General features: G+C 40.6%; 1 protein-coding gene across 2 annotated transcripts in view; it reads left to right on the forward strand.

Moving 5' to 3' along the window:
* The window catches only part of TBC1D4 (TBC1 domain family member 4), a 154,710-nt gene that overhangs the window by 97,285 nt on the left and 36,395 nt on the right, over positions 1-21,030 (forward strand). The window contains exons 6-11 of one of the 2 annotated variants that reach the window (XM_034758343.1): positions 3,090-3,181; positions 4,822-4,932; positions 6,191-6,310; positions 13,832-13,906; positions 15,051-15,277; positions 17,580-17,717. In XM_034758343.1, coding sequence (XP_034614234.1) covers positions 3,090-3,181; positions 4,822-4,932; positions 6,191-6,310; positions 13,832-13,906; positions 15,051-15,277; positions 17,580-17,717 — 763 coding nt within the window. The remainder of the gene's footprint in view (positions 1-3,089; positions 3,182-4,821; positions 4,933-6,190; positions 6,311-13,831; positions 13,907-15,050; positions 15,278-17,579; positions 17,718-21,030) is intronic. The other variant, XM_034758344.1, reaches the window with a different exon arrangement.

Genomic DNA, 21,030 nt, shown 5'->3' on the forward strand with positions numbered 1-21,030 from the left:
GGGGGGGGGGGGGGTTCAGGGCAGAGGGCTGGGGTGTGTGTGGAGGTGCAGAGCAGAGGGCTGGGTGTTGGGGGCGACTCGAGGTCAGGGCACAGGGCTGGGGGGCGGTGTGGAGGTGCAGGCCAGAAGGCTGGGTGTGTGGGGGGGGCGGTGGGAGGGGGTTCAGGGCAGAGGGCTCGGGTGCTCGGCTTGTGGGGGTGCTCCCAGCCCCCTGCCCTGAGCGGCTCATGGCAGGGGGCTGGAAGGGATATTCCCTGTTCCACCCCCTTCCCCCAGGCTCCATCCCTACCCCTCTCTGCATCCTCTACAGAGCTGTGTGCATGCTGCCGCTCTTCCCCCTCCCCCTCGCTAGGGCAATCGCTGGCAGGGAGAGAGAGGGGGAGGAGGGGGGGGGAATGCCCCAAGCTGGGGGAAGAAGCGGGGGAGGAGGGAAGCTTGGCTGCCGCAGGACCAAGCTTCTGCCTCCTGCCCCCGCAGGGGAAAGTGGTGGGCGGAGGGGCTGAGTGGGGCGGGGGGCCGGGACCCCCCCACTGCCGGGGCAGGAGGTAGAAGCTTGGTCCTGTGGCAGCCAAGCTTCCCTCCTCCCCCGCTTCTTCCCCCAGCGTGGTGCTTTCCGGCCCCTCCGCCCCTCCTCTCGCCGGGCAGGCAGCGTGCCACTCAAAATCGGCTTGCGTGCCGTAGGTTGCCGACCCCTGGTTTAATTAAAACCTATCTAATTGCTTGAATCTCAGTTTAGTTAAAGAAGAAAAAAATTCTCATGACCATGATAAATGGCCAATAAATTGAGTAAAGTGGTAGCTATCGCAATAATTATTTTCCAACTAGCCCCTTAAAGCTCTTGCTATAAATATTACTTTTTCCTCAAATATTTATTTTTGTCTTTCCTTCTGCTCTATTATTTTAGCATGTACAGAAATTCTCAACACAGTGTTCTGAACACATTTGGAACCCATACTTTTGTAAAGAAGGTTTTAAAGATGGTAGTAAATGAAGGGACAGTAATGCTAGAACTGACATTTTAGCCTTTCTTTTTGTTTGTTCTTTTTCTTATTTTGTAATCTTGTTGATGATGATTTTTCTCATGGGGCTGATTGCTTTATGTACTTCATTACCTTGTTCTATTACATGAAATATGTTAATAAAATATGAGGTTAATATCAAATTGAACAAGGATAATAAAGAATTTAGGGCTAGTGCCTGACTTCAGATCTGCACACATAGCTCTGACTTCAACGACAGTTAAGTATGCCACAGTATGTCTTTTTAATATTTGACAGGATTGTTATTAAAAATGACATAAGCTGGCAGATGAAACCAACATACATAATCAAGTATGATATGCTCTATTCACTAAAAAGTAGTGGGGTGTTCACACAAAAACGTGTCTGTTTTTGTATGAGGTATTTGTAATAAACGCCACGATTTGTATTTGTTAAATAAAAATGATTATCACTTAGAATTATTAGTTCCCTCTGGTGGGTGAAAAGCATGAGAAGTTTTGACAAAGAAATACAGTTTTATAGTTAATGTCTGTGTTAAGCACTAGAGTGTTCAGAAGTGGCAAACCTTGGTTGGAAATTCCCCGTTTCTCAATGAAAAGCTACAAATGCATAAGCTGCTGTTTTGTCCCATTGATATGCATGGAAGGACTGTGAAAAGGAGCCAACACCAAAATTTTCAAAAGTGACTTATGAGTTTGGATGCCTCAGCTTTTTGGATACCCCAACTTGAGACACATTGAGAGCCCAATATTTTTAAAAAGTACAGAACATAGACCATCTGAAAATCAGGGCCTTCTAATATACCTCTACCCCGATATAACATGACCCGATATAACACAAATTCAGATATAACGCAGTAAAGCAGCACTCCAGGGGGGCGGGGCTGCACACTCCGGTGGATCAAAGCAAGTTCGATTATAACGCAGTTTCACCTATAACACGGTAAGATTTTTTTGGCTCCCGAGGACAGCGTTATATGGGGATAGAGGTGTATGTATATCAAGTTGGGCAACTCAATCACCAGTCACTTCTGAAAATCTTTCCCTAAGTAATTGTAAAATATTTTGCTACAGTGTTTCTTTTTTTTTTTTTATCTATATCTATATCTATATCTATATATTTGAGGCTGGTGGGCTTCAGACAGAACCAAGGGGTATCATATTACCAAAGGATTTATTACAGGGGAGGCCTAACAATTTTTCTAAGGCCCAATATTCAGTTGCTTATAACTCTGCCAAACTTGAACTATTCAGGTTGAAATCCTCCATGCTGGGTGTCTACATCAGTCTAAACGTTTTTTTTTTAAATTTCAAATAAAATGGTTCAGTGGCTTGAGAATGAAGTTGGGGGGGCGGGAAATGTGGTGTTTGGCCAAGATTAAAAATTCTTACCTTTTAAGTTAAGAAGCTCTAGTGCTTTTATTCTTTGGAGCAGGGGCAGGGAGGTTGTCTTGGGCCTTCTCCCAAGTGAAAATCCACCCAATTTTGGTTGAGTTATAAACCTCTGAAAATTGCTGCTTTCACAGAGCATAGTGTGCCCTGGATCTTTTGCTAAAGTTATTACTCCCAGCTGCTGAAGTTGCTGTGGTCCAGGATCTGAGAGTGGATAGACTTTCTCCTGAGTGATCCCCCTTCTGGAACTCAGAAAGCATTGAAGGGAAGAAGAAAGCAGTCTGATTTGAATGTAGAAGAGTAGATGGGGACAGGGGCAAGTTGGGGAGGAAGGGGGACAGCTTTGCATCTCAATACAGGGTCCTAGAGCTTATCATTGTTGTGTTCTATTCAAATCCCTCCCAGATGGGATTCCCTTCCATAAGGCACTGAATTCTTACCTTGGTATGATCTAGTAAGAGTAGACAAAGTAAGAGGTTTGTACTTTACTAGAATTTGAAAAGTACTTTTGTAAATATGTTAATAGCTTTTTAACTGAAAGCCTTCTAAAATATCTCATCTGTCATTTATTTTAAAAGTGTATTCTATTTATGTACTTTTTATAGCAGCATACATAGGAATCATAGGGTACTCTGGTGAATGAATTTAGTTTTAGTAGCTCTCAAAGGCTCTGTTTAATATTTTTTTTTTCCTGAAGGTCTTTACCCACCTAGAGCCAAACTTGTAATTCAGAGACACCTGTCATCACTGACTGATAATGAGCAAGCCGACATTTTTGAACGTGTTCAGGTAATAAAGTCAACGCAGTTCTTGCGTCCCTCACATATCTATGTAGGTTTTGACTTCTTTCATATTCTGGAAATCTTTTTAGCATATGTGCGCGTGTGTGCAAAGTTTTGTGCTCAGGTTGCTGACTTTTTCTGTGGTCAGTGGACTATATTTTAAATTGGGAAGTACCCACATTCTTCCTTTCAGCTGTATTTGGCTTTCTTTCTTATAGTCATCTGCATGGACTTAATACTCTACATTAATTCATTTCTCAAAACTAGACTGGAGTATACTATTGTAGTACAATAAAGTGATTTGAGAAAGTGCTGGTATGGGAACAGTTCAGTTCCCAACTCTGCTACAAACTTCTCATGTGACCATAGGCAAAGTTATTTAATCAGTCTGTGCTTCCATTCCTCATGTGTAAAATAGGGAAAACAATACTTCCCTATCTTGTGGGATGATGTGGGGCTGAGTTCTGTGAGGTATATGAGACGTTCAAATAATGAAGTGATGGGGGCAATAAAAAAAGGCTAGAGATAAAGTGATTCTAGTATAAGATAAAATAATACATGGTTCCAAAATTCCTCTTAGAAGTATTTACGCATGAGTATTGACTCTGGAGGCTCATTGTATAAGCGAGGCTACTTTTTTTTTTTAATCCCGTTCCTGTCCCGCAGTCTGGGGCTTTTTGCCCACCCAATCCCACCTGCAACAAAGTACATTTTACTCCCGCTATTATGGCAGTAGGTCCTGCAGAACCCCTGGGATCCCAGTCCTGCTTCAGGACTCTATAAGCAAGTATATTTAATGTGCAGATGAAGAATTGGTGCAATGTGTAAGAGCATTTTGGCACTTATGAAAATCTTACCCCAAGTCCCATTTTTGTTTTAGAGATATTTAGTCATTGCTTTACTCCATGCTGCAGTGTCTAACTGACTTAGGAGCCTGCCTTGTTTTCAAAACGAACGTAGAGCTCATTTGGAAAATGAGACTTTGAGACTCTGCAATGCCTAATTCTAAGTCTCATTTAAAGTCAATGGGACATGGGCTCCTAGGTACCTGCGTCACTTTTGAAAATGAGACTCTGCAATGCCTAATTCTTTCTCAAAAGTAACGCGGGTACTTAAGCCATGTCCCAATAACTTTATATGAGACAAAGGCTCCTAAGTCAGTTAAGCACTGTTATCCTGATTGGAGCAATGCCTAAATACCTCTAAAAGTCTGAGGTAAGGGTGCAGATAGGCACCTCCATGGTTTCTTCAAAAGCACCTGGCAACTTTTGAAAATGGAACTTATTCATAGACTCTAGGACTGGAAGGGACCTTGAGAGGTCATCAAGTCCAGTCCCCTGCCCTCATGGCAGGACCAAAGCCTAAGCCATGTCCTAAGCCACTTAGGTGCTTTTGAAAATTGTGCTTGTAAACTTCTTTTATGCTTGTATAGTGCAAGTATGGTGCTACATAAACTTTTGTACAAGTTGTTATTAGAAGTAGCTGAATGATATTGATAGTGTATATGCAATGCATATTCTAAATTGCTGGCATCTGGAGCATCAGGAATAGCTTAACTTTAGAACATTCATAGTATTTCTGAGCAGAAATCAAAGCAAAAATGATGTATTGAAAGAGATGCTTTATTTATTTGTCTATTCTTGACAGAAAATGAAGCCTGTCAGTGACCAGGAAGAAAATGAGCTTGTGATCTTACATCTGCGACAGTTGTGTGAAACGAAACAAAAGACGCACGTCCATATTGGCGAGGCACCATTGGTACAGCCTATACTTTATTTTCTTTCTTTATTCAAATACAACCTTAGATAACACTAAGCTCCAGTACAGCAGTGAAAACTGAGCCTTTTATATTGTGAATGAGTGAGAACTCCTTATCTGTTTTCCATAACTATACTATTTTTGATTCACTTTGGCATGTCTGATTAAAGTTTGTTTGGGGTTGCTTTTCTGTTTTTCTGTTCACTTGGAAAAAGCAGACAGGTAATTTTTGTTGCAGCTTTTAGTACAATATAAGCAATGCCAGAAAAACCTTAGCCAGCCTAAACACAGTAAGAAATAATTGTGGTGCAGGGGTGAATATACAGAATGTTACTTTTTTAGGCCATATGCTTCCTTTCTTTTAAATAAATAACAAAAAGCAAAGTTAGCCAGGGGTGGGCGGATCTTAGAAGCCCGTTTTAATCCAGCCCTCGGGCTCCTGCTGGGGAGTGGGGTCTCGGGCTTGCCCCGCTCTGGCGTTCCAGCCAGAGAGCAGGGTCGGAGTCCTCTCTACGCAACTCCCAGAAGCAGCGGCATGGCCCCCCTCTGGCTCCTACTTGTAGGAGTAGCCAGGGGCTCCGCTCTGCACGCTGCCCCCATCCCAAGCGCTGCCCCCACAGTTACCATTGGCCGGGAACTGCAGCCAATGGGAGCTGCAGGGGCGGTGGGTCTGCAGACAGGACAGTGTGCAGAGCGACCTGACCACACCTCCGTGTAGGAGCCAGAGAAGGGACATGCCGCTGCTTCTGGGAGCCCCTTGATGTAAGCACCACCCGGAGCATGCACCCCTGAGCCTCTCCCCGTGCCCCAAACCCCTGCCTCAGCTCTGATTCCCCTCCTGCCCTCCTAACCCCTTGATCCTAGCCCGGAGCACCCTCCTGCACCCCAAACTCCTCATCTCCAGTCCCACCCCAGAGCCCATACCCCCAGTTGGAGCCCTCCCCCGCCCCCTCCAGCCCAGAGCCTCCTCCCGCACTCTGAACTCCTCATTTTTGGCCCCACCCTCGAGGCCGCACCTCCAACCAGAGCTTGCACCCCAACCCCAATTTTGTGAGCATTCATGACCTGCCATACAATTTCTATTCCCAGATGTGACCCTTGGGCCAAAAAGTTTGCCCACCCCTGTCCTATAGGCTAGATTCCTTAAGTAAAGGGCACACTGCTTTGTTCTGTGATCAGATTTAGCTTTAGTTTTCAGAGACCTTCAATTGCCCAGAGTACTACCAAAGCTAAAAAGTGTTCTTGCTTACTTCAACAGAACATTTCAAACAGTGCAATCCCAGAAAACACTGCTAGCAGTGGCCGGTTTAAACTCGACATTCTGAAAAACAAGGCCAAGAAATCCTTGACTAGTTCTCTGGAAAATATCTTCTCAAGGGTAAGATTAACAGCTCATTGTCAACAGTTTTTGCAGATATCATTAATGATAAGATTATACAGTGTTTGTTTGTTTTCATATTTAACAACAGTTCAGATTTATACTAAAAACTAGACAAGCTAAAATCATATGCATGAAACTTAATTGCTTCCTATGGGTTTAATTTAGCTAGATTATGTTGATGTTAAATGCAGGAAGAGCATACATGCACAGAAGCAGAAAGACCGTCTTTTAGCAAATATTTCTGAAAATGGGTTGAGTTCCCATCAACAGCAAGTAGTGCACAAAGTTAAGCTTGCAAGATTTACAGATATTATGAGACACAATAAAATGTAGTTCAATTGTAATTTTGCATTATGTTTGTGACAGACTGACCAATATCCTGGCGTATCCTGGGCAAACCTTATGGAATAAACTTTACTAAATTGAGTTAAAACTTAGTGATTTAGGGTTAATACCTTTTGGGGACCATTATGTTAAAAATGCCATTGTTGTTGTGGAATTGTATGCAACTGCTCTAGGAGGAAGGGGATGCTAATATAGTTCTTCTGGTTATCGGCCCTTTGAAGCCATCTGCTGAAGAGGTTGGCATATATTAGTTCAAATGGGATTCTCCAAGGACCAGCTGACAAAGAAAGGATTTTTGGATAAATAGCCTGGTTTTAAACAGGCTCGGAATCGTCTTGTGGTCCAGCAGACGGACAGGATCCCTAGTTCACTGAGGGCCCCAATCCTTAAGGAAGGGTTGGGAGGTCTGGGCATGCTGAGATGCCATAAGCTTGGGAGCTTGTTCTGAGTTGTAGCTGTAATGGACTGGAAGCCACAAGGAAATTCCTTGGATGGGATTTGGAAGGACTGCTCCTGCCAGAGCCCAGGATCGATTGGGATGCTCTTATTATTGCAGGTTCTTTTACTGTTTTTAAATATGTTTTCTGGGGTAGTACTTTTTACCTTAAGAAAGAACCAGGCATGGTAACTTACAGTGGTGGGCAGTCACACTAACTGTCAACTGTCTCTGAAGAGAAAGCAAGCAACTGTGCTTGGGCAGCAGGTCCGTGCTGGGAATAACACAATGAAGGCAGGGAACTGTGCAGCTTGGAAACACTCCAGTCAGAAAGGAGTGAGATGCAGATCTCCATCCAAGAAAGGCAACAGCTGGGGAGCAGGAAGTCTGGGAGTGGTTACCCTTGCTGGACCATTGGGGGAAATACAGGTGCAGTTGCCCTGAACTGTGACAACATTCGTTAACACTCGAAGACCAGTTACAGAAACGGTAACTGTCTTTTCCTGCCAAATATATATCGTCCCTTATTGAGCTAATTACCTCATTAGCCCAATCATTGCCCCCATATGTCAACAATCTCACCATGACAGGTTAATTGCCTCCAATCTTCCCTGTCACACAATTACCTAAGCCACCTGGGTGCTACAGCTCGCACTCTGTCACGATCAGTTGCAAAAATTGTGAAATATTAAGGTTATGGCTATATTATGTACAATAAGAGGTACCCAGATAATGATGAATGGCATCTCATTTCATCATTAATGTTAGCCAAGGTGCAATGTGCAATTAAAATAAAGTAACAATTGGAAAAGTTGAATAATTCTAAAAGGTATAGCATGGTAGTATTTTCTCTCCTCTCCCCTCAGCCCTCTTCCCCCCACAGTGTGGTGTTCTAAAATCCTATTTAAGCTCAGACTGGTAAAAGTGCTGTAACTGAATGATGGCAGGCAGGCTAGGAGCAGAGAGAAGAGGTGTAAAGAGGAACAAGGAAGAAAGGTCTAGGAGTTATTGGACTGAGGGCTGTAAATCCTGATGGACTGTGTTAGTGAGGTGTAACTATTGTGCTGATGATGATATGCCTAAATGTATTGCCTGGGCCATCAGAAGTAGTTAGACTACAAATGGGAGACACTTAGGTATCAATTCAGCAAGGTACTTCAGCCCCATATGAGTCAGTCCATTGTAGTCTATGTGAATCTAGGAATGACCCAATAAATATTATGAAACATAGTCTTTACTGCAGGGTTTCTCAAACTGGGGTCGCCGCTTGTGTAGGGAAAGTCCCTACACAAGCGGCGACCCCAGTTTGAGGAAACCCTGCTTTACTTCATAATTCAGTCAGGTATGTGGGCACATTAACATTTTGTAGCTCACAACGTGAGAAATTGTTTCCACTACACTGGTGCAAGGGGTGAGTAGGCTGTTTTCTAATTGGTCTACTAAAGATACAGAAACCACTGGTGAGAATTGCTCTGTAAGTAAGATCATTTTTCTCCATGATGGCTTATTTCACCATTTAGAATATGGTATGTCTCTCTTCTGATCATGGTCATTGTGACATAAAGCAGTGCCTTGCACAGTATATAGCAGAATGAATTTTCTGGAGTCTGTGGGTTGCATAAAGTAATCCAGATGGTAATTTGGATTTACACATGTCCAGTCTTGTCCATTTATCCTCTGATATGATGAGTATATTACATGACTGAATAAAACTGCACATTTTAGGTGCCAAAAATGTATCCTGTATGTAACTACAATAGATTAAAAACTATCAGTATGTCACAGAGCATCTTGCAAAAAAAGCTAGAAATGGGTCCACAGGGAATCCTTTCCTTGCACTTCCAGTAATGGCTTCATTAATGCAAGAATTGGAAAAGTAGTATCTTACAAGATTGGTAAGGACATTGCATCTAATTGGATTTGGGACAGGGACTTGTTGTGTATGTACAGTGCCTGGCACAACAGGGCCCTGATCCAGGGCTGGGCCTTTATGCACTATTGTAATAAAAATTATAAAAAATAATAAATTGTAACTTATCTTTGTCTTTTTTGCCATCTACCTTTTAAAAGGATTGTAAGCTCTCTGGGGCAGGAAACATCTCTCTCTGTGGTTTTTCTACAGTGTCTTACACAATGTGGCCCTATTAAGTCCAAGTCATTTAACTGTACCATGATGTAAAAACTGATGACATCACTTGTCCTCTTTATTTTAAAGTTTTAGTAATCAAAAGATTTATGTTACTCTGAAACCTGTCAAAAGATTTATGTAGTTTTATAAGCAGGACAGAAAACTGTCAGAGTTCCGATCAACTACACCTGTTTTTCCCCCCTCTATGGTACAGCAAGAACACCTACTCTCAGGCTTCCAGCTCCCAAGCTGTCAGCTCTCTTGGGTGGAGGGTATGTGTGTGTGTGTGTGTGTGTGTGTGTGTGTGTGTGTTCCTTCTGCCTGGAGTATCTCCAGGCTGAACAGTTTCCTGCCTTAAGCAATCTTCTCTTGCCTTCTGTTCACTAATAACAGAATGATTGCCAACAGTTAATAAGTTACCACACAGCACTTCCTATGCAAGCCTATTTTATTCTGAAGGTAAAATGCTACAGAGAAAACACACTAAAAACAGTAACAGAACCTACATGCATGCTAATAAGCTTGCATGAGATCAACACAACCCTAATATGGGCTCCAGCAAGAGCAATCTTTCAAAACCCCCACCCAAGGAGTTGCCTTGTGGTTTCACATTCATCACAGCTTCAGCTCAGAACGAGCAGCTTTATGACATGTTAAGTCCACTCTTTGTACAGTTCAGGGGTCTTTGATCTGGAGTTTCCAGGAGAAGGTAATTAGCAAAGAATTAAGCTTTCTCCCCAGGGCATAGCTTCAAAAGGATGGATTCACCCCCAGGTATTTCTTAGGATATCCAGTTTACAAAGGTTGTCACTAAAAATCCTTTGAAGTTCCTCATGTCTCCCAGAGATTGCATTAATCCTTTCTTCCTGCTAAAGAAATTCCATACAATCCCATAGCAATACATTAACATTTTTCATTTTTAATGCAATGACCTCCAAAAATATTAAACCTAATTCAGTAAGATTTGTCCAGGATAATACAGGACATTGGTGCAGTTGTCACAAAAACAAATTCAAAGTTTCTATTCAGAAAGTTGCTATGTTCGTAGTCTCAGAAAATCTGTTCACATATTTGATTAGTAGATCATGAAAGAAGACCTACCAAGAAATCCATGGAATGTAAAATCCTTCTTCGTCCTCTGATTGTACATGCAAAGTTTTCATTTTTTTTTTTAAGAGATGCACTTATAAAGTCTCCGTCATAATGGATTAAGAAATATATACTTATAAAGCACTCAAGCAACACACAAGGACAGGATTATGAACAGCTACTTGCCCAGATAGTCTCATTGGCATCAATGGCACTACTTGAGTGAGTAAGTGCTCACTAATGTCAGTAGAGGGTTTACAGTCTAACGCTAAATGAGAAGCCTATTTGTTTTATTAAAAATAAAAATCTCAAAAGTATGTGTCTTTCTCATTTGCTTACTTTGCTGAAATGTTCTGAAAGTTGCCAGGGCTGAACTGAAAACAAGCTGTGGCTTCATAGCTGTGTATCCCAGAAAAATAAATATAACCTGTGCTTGACCTCAAACCTCATAAATACAGTTTGAATTTTGGTCCTAGCGCACATACCAGACTATGAAAACAAAGGTTTTTCTCTGGCTCAAAAATGTAATATTTATAGTAGTCATATTTTTTTTAATGTCAAAAGCATAACATGGGACCCTTCCCTAAACTAAAATAAAGAATTTTCATTCATATCTCTGTTTCATGATATGCCACTGAAGAGAGATGCTTCAGGGCCAGCATTCCTTTCTATTGGTAACCCGGCTTTAGGAGGTAGTGTGCGCATCCATGGCACAGAGAGTGGTTTTCAGGACTAATGCTCTGTCAGCAAAAAGTAACCTGAAGCAATTCTTAACATTGTTGACATTGTAAAATGTTACCGACGGCTGTGAGTACAGCAAGAGGAGCTACTGTGTCTTAAGTCTACCAACAATTTCTATAAAATATTTATTTTTGTATTACTGTAGCACCTATGGGCCCAGTCAATGACCAGGACCCATTGTTCTAGGTGCTATACAGTCAGAACAAGAAGACCATCCCAAAGATCTTACAATCTCCATATAGGATGAGATAATAGACAGATCAAATGGGGCAGTACAAAAAAAACAACAATGAAACAATATTGGTCAGCATGATATACTGTGGTCTCAGCACACCAGCAGCCTAATCACTGTTACAGTTTTGTAGTCATCGCAGGAAAAAGGAATGTTTTGAAGAAGGATAGTGAGTTAGTTTTGTGGGTGTTTATGGGGTGCTTCTCTCAGGTGTGAAAAGCAGCATGGGAGAAAGCAAATGGGTTTGCTGTTGTGTGTCTGATTAAGTATCAAAGTAGCATGCTTCAGGAGCTGAGGGATATCCATTTCCATCAGATAATAAAACAATGTAACATAATGTAGTCTGATAGTATATTTCACCCAAAGGCTTGCAGTGTTCACGGACTATTCTCAGTAAATACAGTCGTTCTAGCTGAATAGATAGCAGAATTGCAGAAAAGAATGTGAGGGTCATAAAGGATCATCAATCATTTGACACTGTTGCAAAAAATGCCAATGTCTTTCTGGGTGTATTAACAGGAGTGTCATGTGATATATGCCATCATGTGCCAGCAATACCCCTCTGCCATGTACATTGGCCAAACCGGACATGTAAGACATAGTAGGTAATTGTTTTGCTCTACTTGGCTCTGGTGAGGCCTCCTCTGGAGGACTGTGTCCAGTGTTGGGCATGGCACTTTAAGAAAGATGTGGACAAATTGGAGAGAGCCCAAAAGGAGAGAAACAAAAATAAGAGGTTTAGAAAACATGTCTTAGGGGAAAGTATGGAATAATTGGGCATGTTTAGTCTAGAGATGAGAAGGCTGAGGTGGGACATAAGTTTTCAAAGAAGTAGAAGGTGCTGTTATAAAGAGGACAGTGGTCAATTGTTCTCCCATGTTCACTGAAGGTGGGACAAAAAGTAATTGACTTAGTTTACAGCAAGGGAGATTGAGGTTAGATATTAAGAAAACTGTTTAACTATATGTAAGGATACTTAAGTGCTGGAACGGATTACCTAAAGAGATTGTGAAATCCACATCATTGGTAGCTTTTAAGAACAGATTAGACAAACACCTGTCAGATATGGTCTAGATATGTTTGGCCCTCCTGTAGAGGGGAGATGGGCTACATAACCCCTTGAGGTCCCTTCCAGCCCTACAGTTCTGTGATTCTGTTCTCCAATAGATCATGCTAACACCAACTGTAAATGGCGTGTAGAAGAAAAGAAAGGTACCTTACACAAGTGTAGGATGGAATCCCTTACCCCCAGGGAAAAGTGGGAGACCCGCAGTAGAATTTGTAGGTCTGTGACTCCAAATCCACTCTAATAAATCTATTATTCTCAAAACAGGATTTGAAGAGTCAGGGAATTTGGTGCAGTCTGGTTGTTCCAGAGGGTTGTTGGACTGGGAATGGAAGAGGAAGCCCTGTATGAGAAGAATCTACCTTTGTTTAAAGGTTCTGAGCGGGTGGGGAACAAATTAAGTCTAATACATTTTGAGGAACATATAGAATGTTTTGTCAAATAGGAAAAGTGTCTTTCAGAAAGACATGAGGTCAGGATACAGGTCCCAGAAACGTCTTAATGATTAGGAGAGAGATTCTGTGGGTTTGAATGGACAGGAATCCAATTAAAAAAAATTGTATCTCATTTCTGGTAATTGTTTTTGATTGCAGTAGGTCATGTATTTAGATTTCAAAACAACTCTTTGTGACTTTGCATGTTTAAACTAAGTTGCTAATCACTACATGTACTGCCTTCAGGAAGACGAGGCATAGGTATGCCCCTATTTGGAGCATATCCCTGTTTGGTTCTTACTGTGATCGGGGCCTCTTCCTAAAGTTTGTTGTATTTTTCCCTTCTGGGGATAGCATTTCTAATGCAGAAATTCTTCCTTGCCTCTGCCAAGAGAGAGCTTATTTTTCCTTGTCAAAAACCTTGACGTGGAAGCAGGCAATTCTTCTTGCAGCAGATTTTTACACTTCAAAATCTTTCCATTCTTCACCGCAGAAAAAAGACCAGTGATCACTTTCCATAATGGAGAGAGGGCTTGATGGACTGTAAATCTCACTATATAACTCTGAGATGATGGAACTGTACTATACAGATGTAAACATGTGATAGACTTTACATTTGAGGCTTACTCTGGGTGCAGCCATGCTGGATTGGAATATAAAAATATATGTAATGCATGTGTATTAAAATCCCAAACATTTATAGCTTCTATTTTATAATCCATGAATGCCATCAAAATTTAAGATAAAATTTCATGTTTTTTCCTTGCAAATAACTTTATTTAATATTTAAACCCATTGCATAGCATACTAATTAAAAAAATCAGTGAGTGAATTTAGTGCTCTAAAATCAAAGGATAGATTGAATTAGATAAAGATGCATAGTACATGCAGTTATTATGTGGACTTTTTTATATAGCGCTTTATAGCACCTCACGGTTTACCTGCAGGATCACTGCTGTTTTTTTCCAGTCTCCTCTTAAACAATTTATTTAATCTTACTATGAAGAACAAAACTTGGGATAAAATGGAACACTCTCATTCCTGCAGGGAGCTAGCAGAATGCGAGGTCGTCTGGGCAGCATGGACAGCTTTGAACGGTGCAGCAGCCTTACTTCTGATAAGGTATGTAACAAAATTAAGTAAACCTGGAATGTGCTGTGGCTAATGCTGAAGCAGTAACACAGCAACTCCTCTTCTTTGATTTCAAAGTGGCCACATAAAGAACAAATGTATTTTGCAAAGTTCAAGTAAGATACATCTACAGTGGAGGATAATCCTTCCTGGCAATTGTAGGTATCTTATTTCAGTTTTCTAAACCACATTATTGTTAAAGCTCAAACTTAAAGAAAAGCTGGCTCTTTTTCATTTATGCTGGCTGTTTATTTTTTAAATTTCACCTAACTTGCTTTTGTGATCAAACTAAACCAGGGAATTTGTAGTCTGCTTCTGCTTCATAACTTTTCAGAGGAATGTTTTTAACTAAAAAGAAATCACAAGTAAAAAAAGCTGCTTTTACCACATTCAAACTGTGAATGTAAAACCAGCTAACAGTCACCATTGTTTTTTTTTTTTTTAATGTACATAAAGGTGTTGAAACACAAATTATTTGTTACTGAATAAAAGAGAAGCTTGAATCTTTTTTTAAGTAGTTGAAAACCCCATGTGTAATGCCAGTTTTATTCACTTTCATTTTATTTCCTGTTTTTAATGTCTTTCCTTTTACCTCACACAACATTTGAATGAATGATTGTTTTTCCCAGGAGAAGGAGGATCCATAACAGCTTTTATTATTTGATTTTCCTGCTGCTGTTACTTGGAATCTGGCTGTGTAATAATCTTTTTTTTTTTTTCCAGGATATTGCTTTGACAGTACAGGAAATATGTTCATGATATGTCGAGGAAGCTAGTATAAACCAGCTTTGGCCGTGATCATTTTCCATACTTTATTTTTCCTGAAAGCTAGAAGTCTAGCAGTTGCAATTGTTAGTAGCCAAAGGGTGTTCAAGAGAGGAGCGACTGGTCTATGAATGCTTTGTGTACACCGTCTTTGTTGCTTTAAAAAGGACATTGCTATTTCAGAGCTAATTATCAAAGGATGTCTGGCGTTGGTTGCGCAGCTGATAATTAGCATACAATAGGCCATGACCAAGAAGGGGAGAGGCTTTAGTTCTTCCAGACCTTTGATGAGCTGTAGGATTTGTTCGGTTATGTTACCCGTTGTACAGTGCAGGGGGGAAAGTGTCACTCCTATCTGATTTCCTTTCAGGACTGTTCACCCGGGGATTCTCCTCCGGCCACTCCTCCAGCTTCCCCTGTGTCCTCGGTATGGCAGCCATTTCCCGAAGAGGACTCTGATTCTCCTCAGTTTAGAAGGCGTGCACATACTTTCAGCCATCCAACGTCCAGTGCCAAGAAGAGGATTACTTTCCAGGACGGGAGGTCCCAGAGTGTTAAGTCTCCACTTCTGAGACAGAATTCTATAGAGCAGAGCAGGTGAGTTTGGGCATTCAAATGTGTACAAGCATTTTCAGAGATTTTCTGATCAGGAAAAATAGAATGAAATGAATAATATAAATAATGCCCATCCACGCATTTAAGCCACAGTTGTTAATGTTCACATAGGCTGCTTGTGCAGTGTTTAGATTTTTCTAAATAATTATATTCAGAAAATTTCTCTACAGCAAAAGTACTTGTTGCTGTACCCCAGTTGATACACAGACAATAATTAACTAACCAAAGAGCTAGTTCTCATCTCAGCTCTGTGGCCTTGGGCAAACCACTTAACCTTTTTGGCTGTGTTTGCAGTCAAGAATTTTAGGGGATGGAAAATTCCCATCAGTTCAGCTTCACAAATGGCCACACTGCAGGAGCTCTAATGTAGGCAAGGCTCTAGTGCCTTCCTTTGTCTCCCACCAGGTCAGTTAAACCTCCTGAGGAAAGGGTTGTAAGAATTCAATACTACCACCACATTGTGAGCTATATTTAACTTTTTTGAGGGGATAGTATTTTTAGTCTTCATAATGCCCTTTCCAAAATGTCTCCCTTTTAAACTCTTTTCCTTTTACTCTGGAGACCTTTGCTCCAGCTAGCATGGTTGGAAGGTGCTCCCATTGGAGACAATCATGGTTCTTTCATTTTGGTCAGAAGGAGCCGCCACAATTCTTTACTCTTCCCATGTCCAGGAGCGAGCATACAAGCTCAACATCACTGAGTCTTCCTTTATTTGCTCAGGCTCTAGACCAGTGGTGGGCCACCTGTGGCCCGCGGGCTGCACATGGCCCATCAGAGTAATCCACTGGAGGGCCACCAGACAGTTTGTTTACATTTGCATGGCTGCCTGCAGCTCCCAGTGGCCGTGGTTTGCTGTTCCCGGCTAATGGGAGCTGTGGGAAACAGCAGCCAGCACATCCCTGTGGCCCGGACCACTTTCCTCAGCTCCCATTGTCCGGGAAGGGCGAACCAGGGCCACTGGGAGCTGCGGGCGGCCGTGCAAATGTAAACAAACTATCTGGTGGCCCACCAGCGGATTACCCTGACGGACTGCAGGTTGCCCACTGCTGCCCTACACTCTGATTCCTCTTACCTGGTAACATTCTTTTCCCAAACTACTGAGGTGGCCTCTACATTTTACACAGGTTTACATTTTTAGAAATATATTTTAAAAAATCATGTTGGGTGAAATGCTAGCAATTCTTTTTTCCATTCAAAGTGCTTATTAAAATGAGGAGGTTAACACCACAAATGACTCTCTTACTTATCAAGTTGATTCTGTTTCATATAGAGGTGTGTGTGTGTGTGTGGGGGGGAAACAAGAAAAAGAAGCTTTGAAATGAGTTCATCATCAGAATGTTATCCCTGTGTTTGGCAGATAATTTTAGTGTTTTTTTTGCTTTTTGTTTTTTTCTTTTTTTCACTGACCAAGATGATGGTGTGTGCAAACAGGAAACCTTAGCAATTTAGTATTTAAAGACTTGCTGACTTCACTGCTTTACAATAGTCTTCAAGAAGTCACTGACTTAAGTTGCATGATCAGCAAGCTTCCAATCAAAACAAGAGCTTCACAACAACTTGATCTTAGGTTGTTCTTCCTTTCTGTCACAGAATGAGTAATCAACTAGAAATATTTATATCAAAGCAACTGAAATGATTCTAATATGTCTTCAAATAGGTTTTTATTTTTTCCTTAATTATTGAAATGTGTTGTGATTGAAATCCTACATATATGTTACAAGGAAGACAGTTGTTTTCCAAAATTTTTGAAATTGGTGTTGAGTAATTAAGTAGCAATTTCCACAATAACCTTGCACTTGAATTTTCTTGAAAACAGTTTGCATCTTTTAAGAATAATATTTTCTCATCATATTTAATTTCACTATAATGTGTTCACTACTCTAGTTCATTCCCACTCTAATCTTTCTTGGTATATTGTATTTATCAAAGCAAGTTTTGCTATAAAAGTAGAACCACTGAAGTACATTACAAACACTGGGTATTTCTCTGTCTTGTTGAGATTAACTAAGACTAAAGAAATAAGAGATCTTCTTGGCTGTCTATACTTTAGTTTCATTTGGTGTCTCTTTAATTTCATCATAATGCAATAATTTGATTAATTTCTTAGGCCATTTTTTGCCCCAACTTGTATCCTGTACAATTCTATTGACTTTGTTGGGGACACAGTCCGTGTAAGTCAAGGCAGCAGCTGGCCCAGTATTTATAACAGTTGTAGGTATTTGAATTGTTGTAACCAGCACACTTAGACACATTTGCTCCATTTTGTCTTATTGCCTACACTCAGTCCTGTACCTTTAGCTCGACGACGATATCGTAGTGAGAGTGGACTTCCCTCTTCCTTCTCTGCCCCCTCTTTCCTGAAAAGCTTTTACCAGAGCTCAGGCAGGCCGCTCCAGCAGTCAGAAAATGACCTTTCCAAGAGGTGAGAGGAGTGTCTTATGCCTGCAGTGCAGAGTGTTTTTCGGTGAAGCTGGCTTCTGACATGGAGTTGTCAATTAAATGGCATTTTGGTGTTTTGAAACATGTCACTTCTTGTGCTAACATTTTTCTAACAGGTTTTCTAAATAGTTGATCTGAATTTATGAACTGACTATAGAAATGCACATTAAAAGTAAAAAAGCACATCCATTTCCATGGGGTAACCACACATAGTTACAGTGATAATAGTGCTGCAAAACTACTGTGTTGATTTGTAATACCAGTACATAAGGCTTTTTGTGAGCATTTCACCAATTAATTTCTCCTTTCTGTGCTATGTGGGACAGCATGGAAAGTGTCTTTATGTTTGGCTAACCACCAGCATGAATCATTCTGTAAAGCTTTAAAATGAGGGGAGAGAGCTACGAAACATGTGTAATATGCTAGTTCCTTGCTAACACGCAGCCTTGATATGTGTGATAGGAAAGGGGGTACCTTGTTAACAATGTTTCATTAGTAATTAATCAAATCACTCACTACTAGATGCTTCACAAACTTATCATGGCTCTGAAGGGTATACTGTCTAAAAAAGGCAAAAAGAGAATGCTGTGGGAAGGGCTTTTTGATGCAGCGGTGAAAAAGGCCACATAAGTACCTAGATAGGCCAAACAAAACCTTAAGCTTGCAAGCATAGGCCCTGATTCAGGAGAGCAAATTCTTAAGTGTTTTCCTGAATCAGAGCTGTAGTGATTGAGATGTTGGTCGCGCACTCTGATTCCATGATTTTTGCAGCTGCTTTTTTAAACTGACTCCTCTTCTTCTCCCAGTCCTCTCTCTTCCAATTAGGGTGACCAGAGGTCCTGATTTTATAGGGACAGCCCTGATTTTGGGGCTTTTTCTTATATAGGATCCTATTACCCCCCCGTCCTCCTGTCCCGATTTTTCACACTTGCTGTCTGGTCACCCTACTTCCAATCGGCCTTTTGTGCACTCCATTACTTACTGGCTTTTCTTCTGTTGCCCTGCAGACTGTTGCAACAACTGCTGATTCCCCTTGATGTGGGGAAGAAACCATTCTCCTGTTGGGGCCAAGACAGGGGCTATCTTGACTGTCCATCCCCCACCTTCCTCTGCTGCACAGGCACCAATGTCTGTCAGTTGTTGTCTTAGATGGTTTATTGTCAAATCCCAATTTGAAATTTCAGTCTGCAGACAGAATGTTTATGCATAAATGTCCAGTCATGTGATGTGTAAGGGGAAGTTGTTTTTAAAGTTTTTGGGGTGGCTAAAGGAAATAATCCTCCCACTTGCTTTCTAATGAATTTGCAATCACTCATTTATATTAGGTTATAAACTCTGGGGGGCAGGGACGCTATCTAGTTGCATATCCAGTTCCTGCATAGAGAGGCCCTGATCCTGATCGGAGCTTCACAATACTGACTACAATGCCATTATTTTACCTTCGTTTACTCTAGCATAGAGTTTTCCAATAATATATTGATTAGGTTAATTAAAAATGAAGGAAGTGCCCTCTTCTCCTAGGACTCAGAATCCTACTTCTAGTTCACTGAGGTAGCTTGATTTGGGACTTATAACTTTGTTAGTAGGTGTCAACAGTCTTTTATTCTCCATCTACTTTTGGTTAATGCTGAGGAGTCTCCATAAATCCCACAATTCTACCACAAACTGGACGTATTTGTTTATCACTTCATAGACAGAAAGGCAGGGCCATTTAAATGTAAACAACAATGCAGGCCTGCCCTAGGCTTACTAAGGATAAGCATCTGTGTTTCTGGAGGTTGGGGAAAGGTGAATACTAATTCTACACAGAGTGTGATACGCTCACTGCCAGAAGTCAGTTTTTATTCTTCTGTTATGTTGTGGGCCAGAGTCTAATCTCAATAATGCCAGTGTAAAAATCTCCCATTGAAGTCAATGAAGTTGTTTCAGATTTACACTAGTGTAATAGATCAGAATGTGGCCCCCGTCTCAGTCTGTTTTTGTAAAACACCACTTTGAAGAATATATTAGCTAAGGATATTGTTCTCTGTAGTGTGGAGTTTTTAAATGAAAATAATGGTTAATCCTAGCACTGGGATCTATCGATCTATCTAATATAAATAGACAGTGGGGAAAAATGCAGAGGTTTTATTAGAAAATTCTGTACTGATGGTGTTTCATCTGCATTACTTTGAGCTTTGCAAAACATTTCGCATCCTGTTCTTTCTAATCCTCCTTTTTTGATCTGGAGTGTGTTTGTGAAAATGAGATATTACAGTGTTTATGCAGTTAAAACTGAGTGATGATAAAGTAGCTATGTAATAATCAGCAGTCACCCAAACATTCAAATCCATATAATTTGGCTTGGTTTAAAGAGAATTAAGTGTATCATCCAAATGGCGTTCTCTTCCTAGATTAGATTTTCTGATTCACATTGCAAATGTGTTACTGAAACCACCATAATATGCCATCAGGTTGAGGCATGAAAGAGGAAGTTCACATCTTTCTTGTGGTTTGATATATATATTTTTTGCTGACAACTTTCTGTCTTGATAGATTCACATAGCAAATGTCTGCTAATTTTTTTTTTTTTAAACTGGGATGGCTGTTTAATATTTCATATTAAAATAAAACAGGTAGTGTAATACAAGAGTTCTTCGAAAGGCAAAAAGCTGTAGATTGTTGTTTGAACTTCTAAGGTCTTAATTATAACTTCAAAATCTTTTCACAAACCTGGCTGTTTTAGTAAGAGATCCTTGCAAAGATCAATAGGAATTTTTCATGTATATTTTAGTACACAACACCATTTTCCATATTGAGAAAATGCAGTATCCTCTGCCACAGTTTTTGGAACCTTTGAAGGCATGATTAATGTAGATGGTACTGGGGAAATTCTTGTTAGTCTTCCCCTTCTGCAATGTGAGGTTACATGTAAATTATATGTAGCTTGATTTTTTTTTTTTTTTTTAATGTTTTTGTGCTACTGGCAGTTCTACTGCAAATCTTAATGGGCAGCAGGAGTGTGTGTCAGCTTACTTTTCACAGAGCTAATTTAACAGCTATGTTTGATTTTATAGCAGTTGGATGGGTTTATTCAAATACAATGAATTCCAGTTAAACTGTACAGCTGTTGAATAAAAAGCAGCCCTGCTTAAAGTGTGCAGCTATTTTAGGTGGTACACAAATGTGATCCTCTGAGTATTTCGTTTTTCACATCTTCATTGCTATACCAGTGGTCAATTTAAAAAAAAAAAAATGTACCAAGGTATTAGAGACCCAATGTCTGTTTCCCACAACAAACATATCTCCTTTTAGCT

Source organism: Trachemys scripta, chromosome 1, assembly GCF_013100865.1.
Source record: "Trachemys scripta elegans isolate TJP31775 chromosome 1, CAS_Tse_1.0, whole genome shotgun sequence".
Lineage (NCBI taxonomy): Eukaryota > Metazoa > Chordata > Testudines > Emydidae > Trachemys > Trachemys scripta.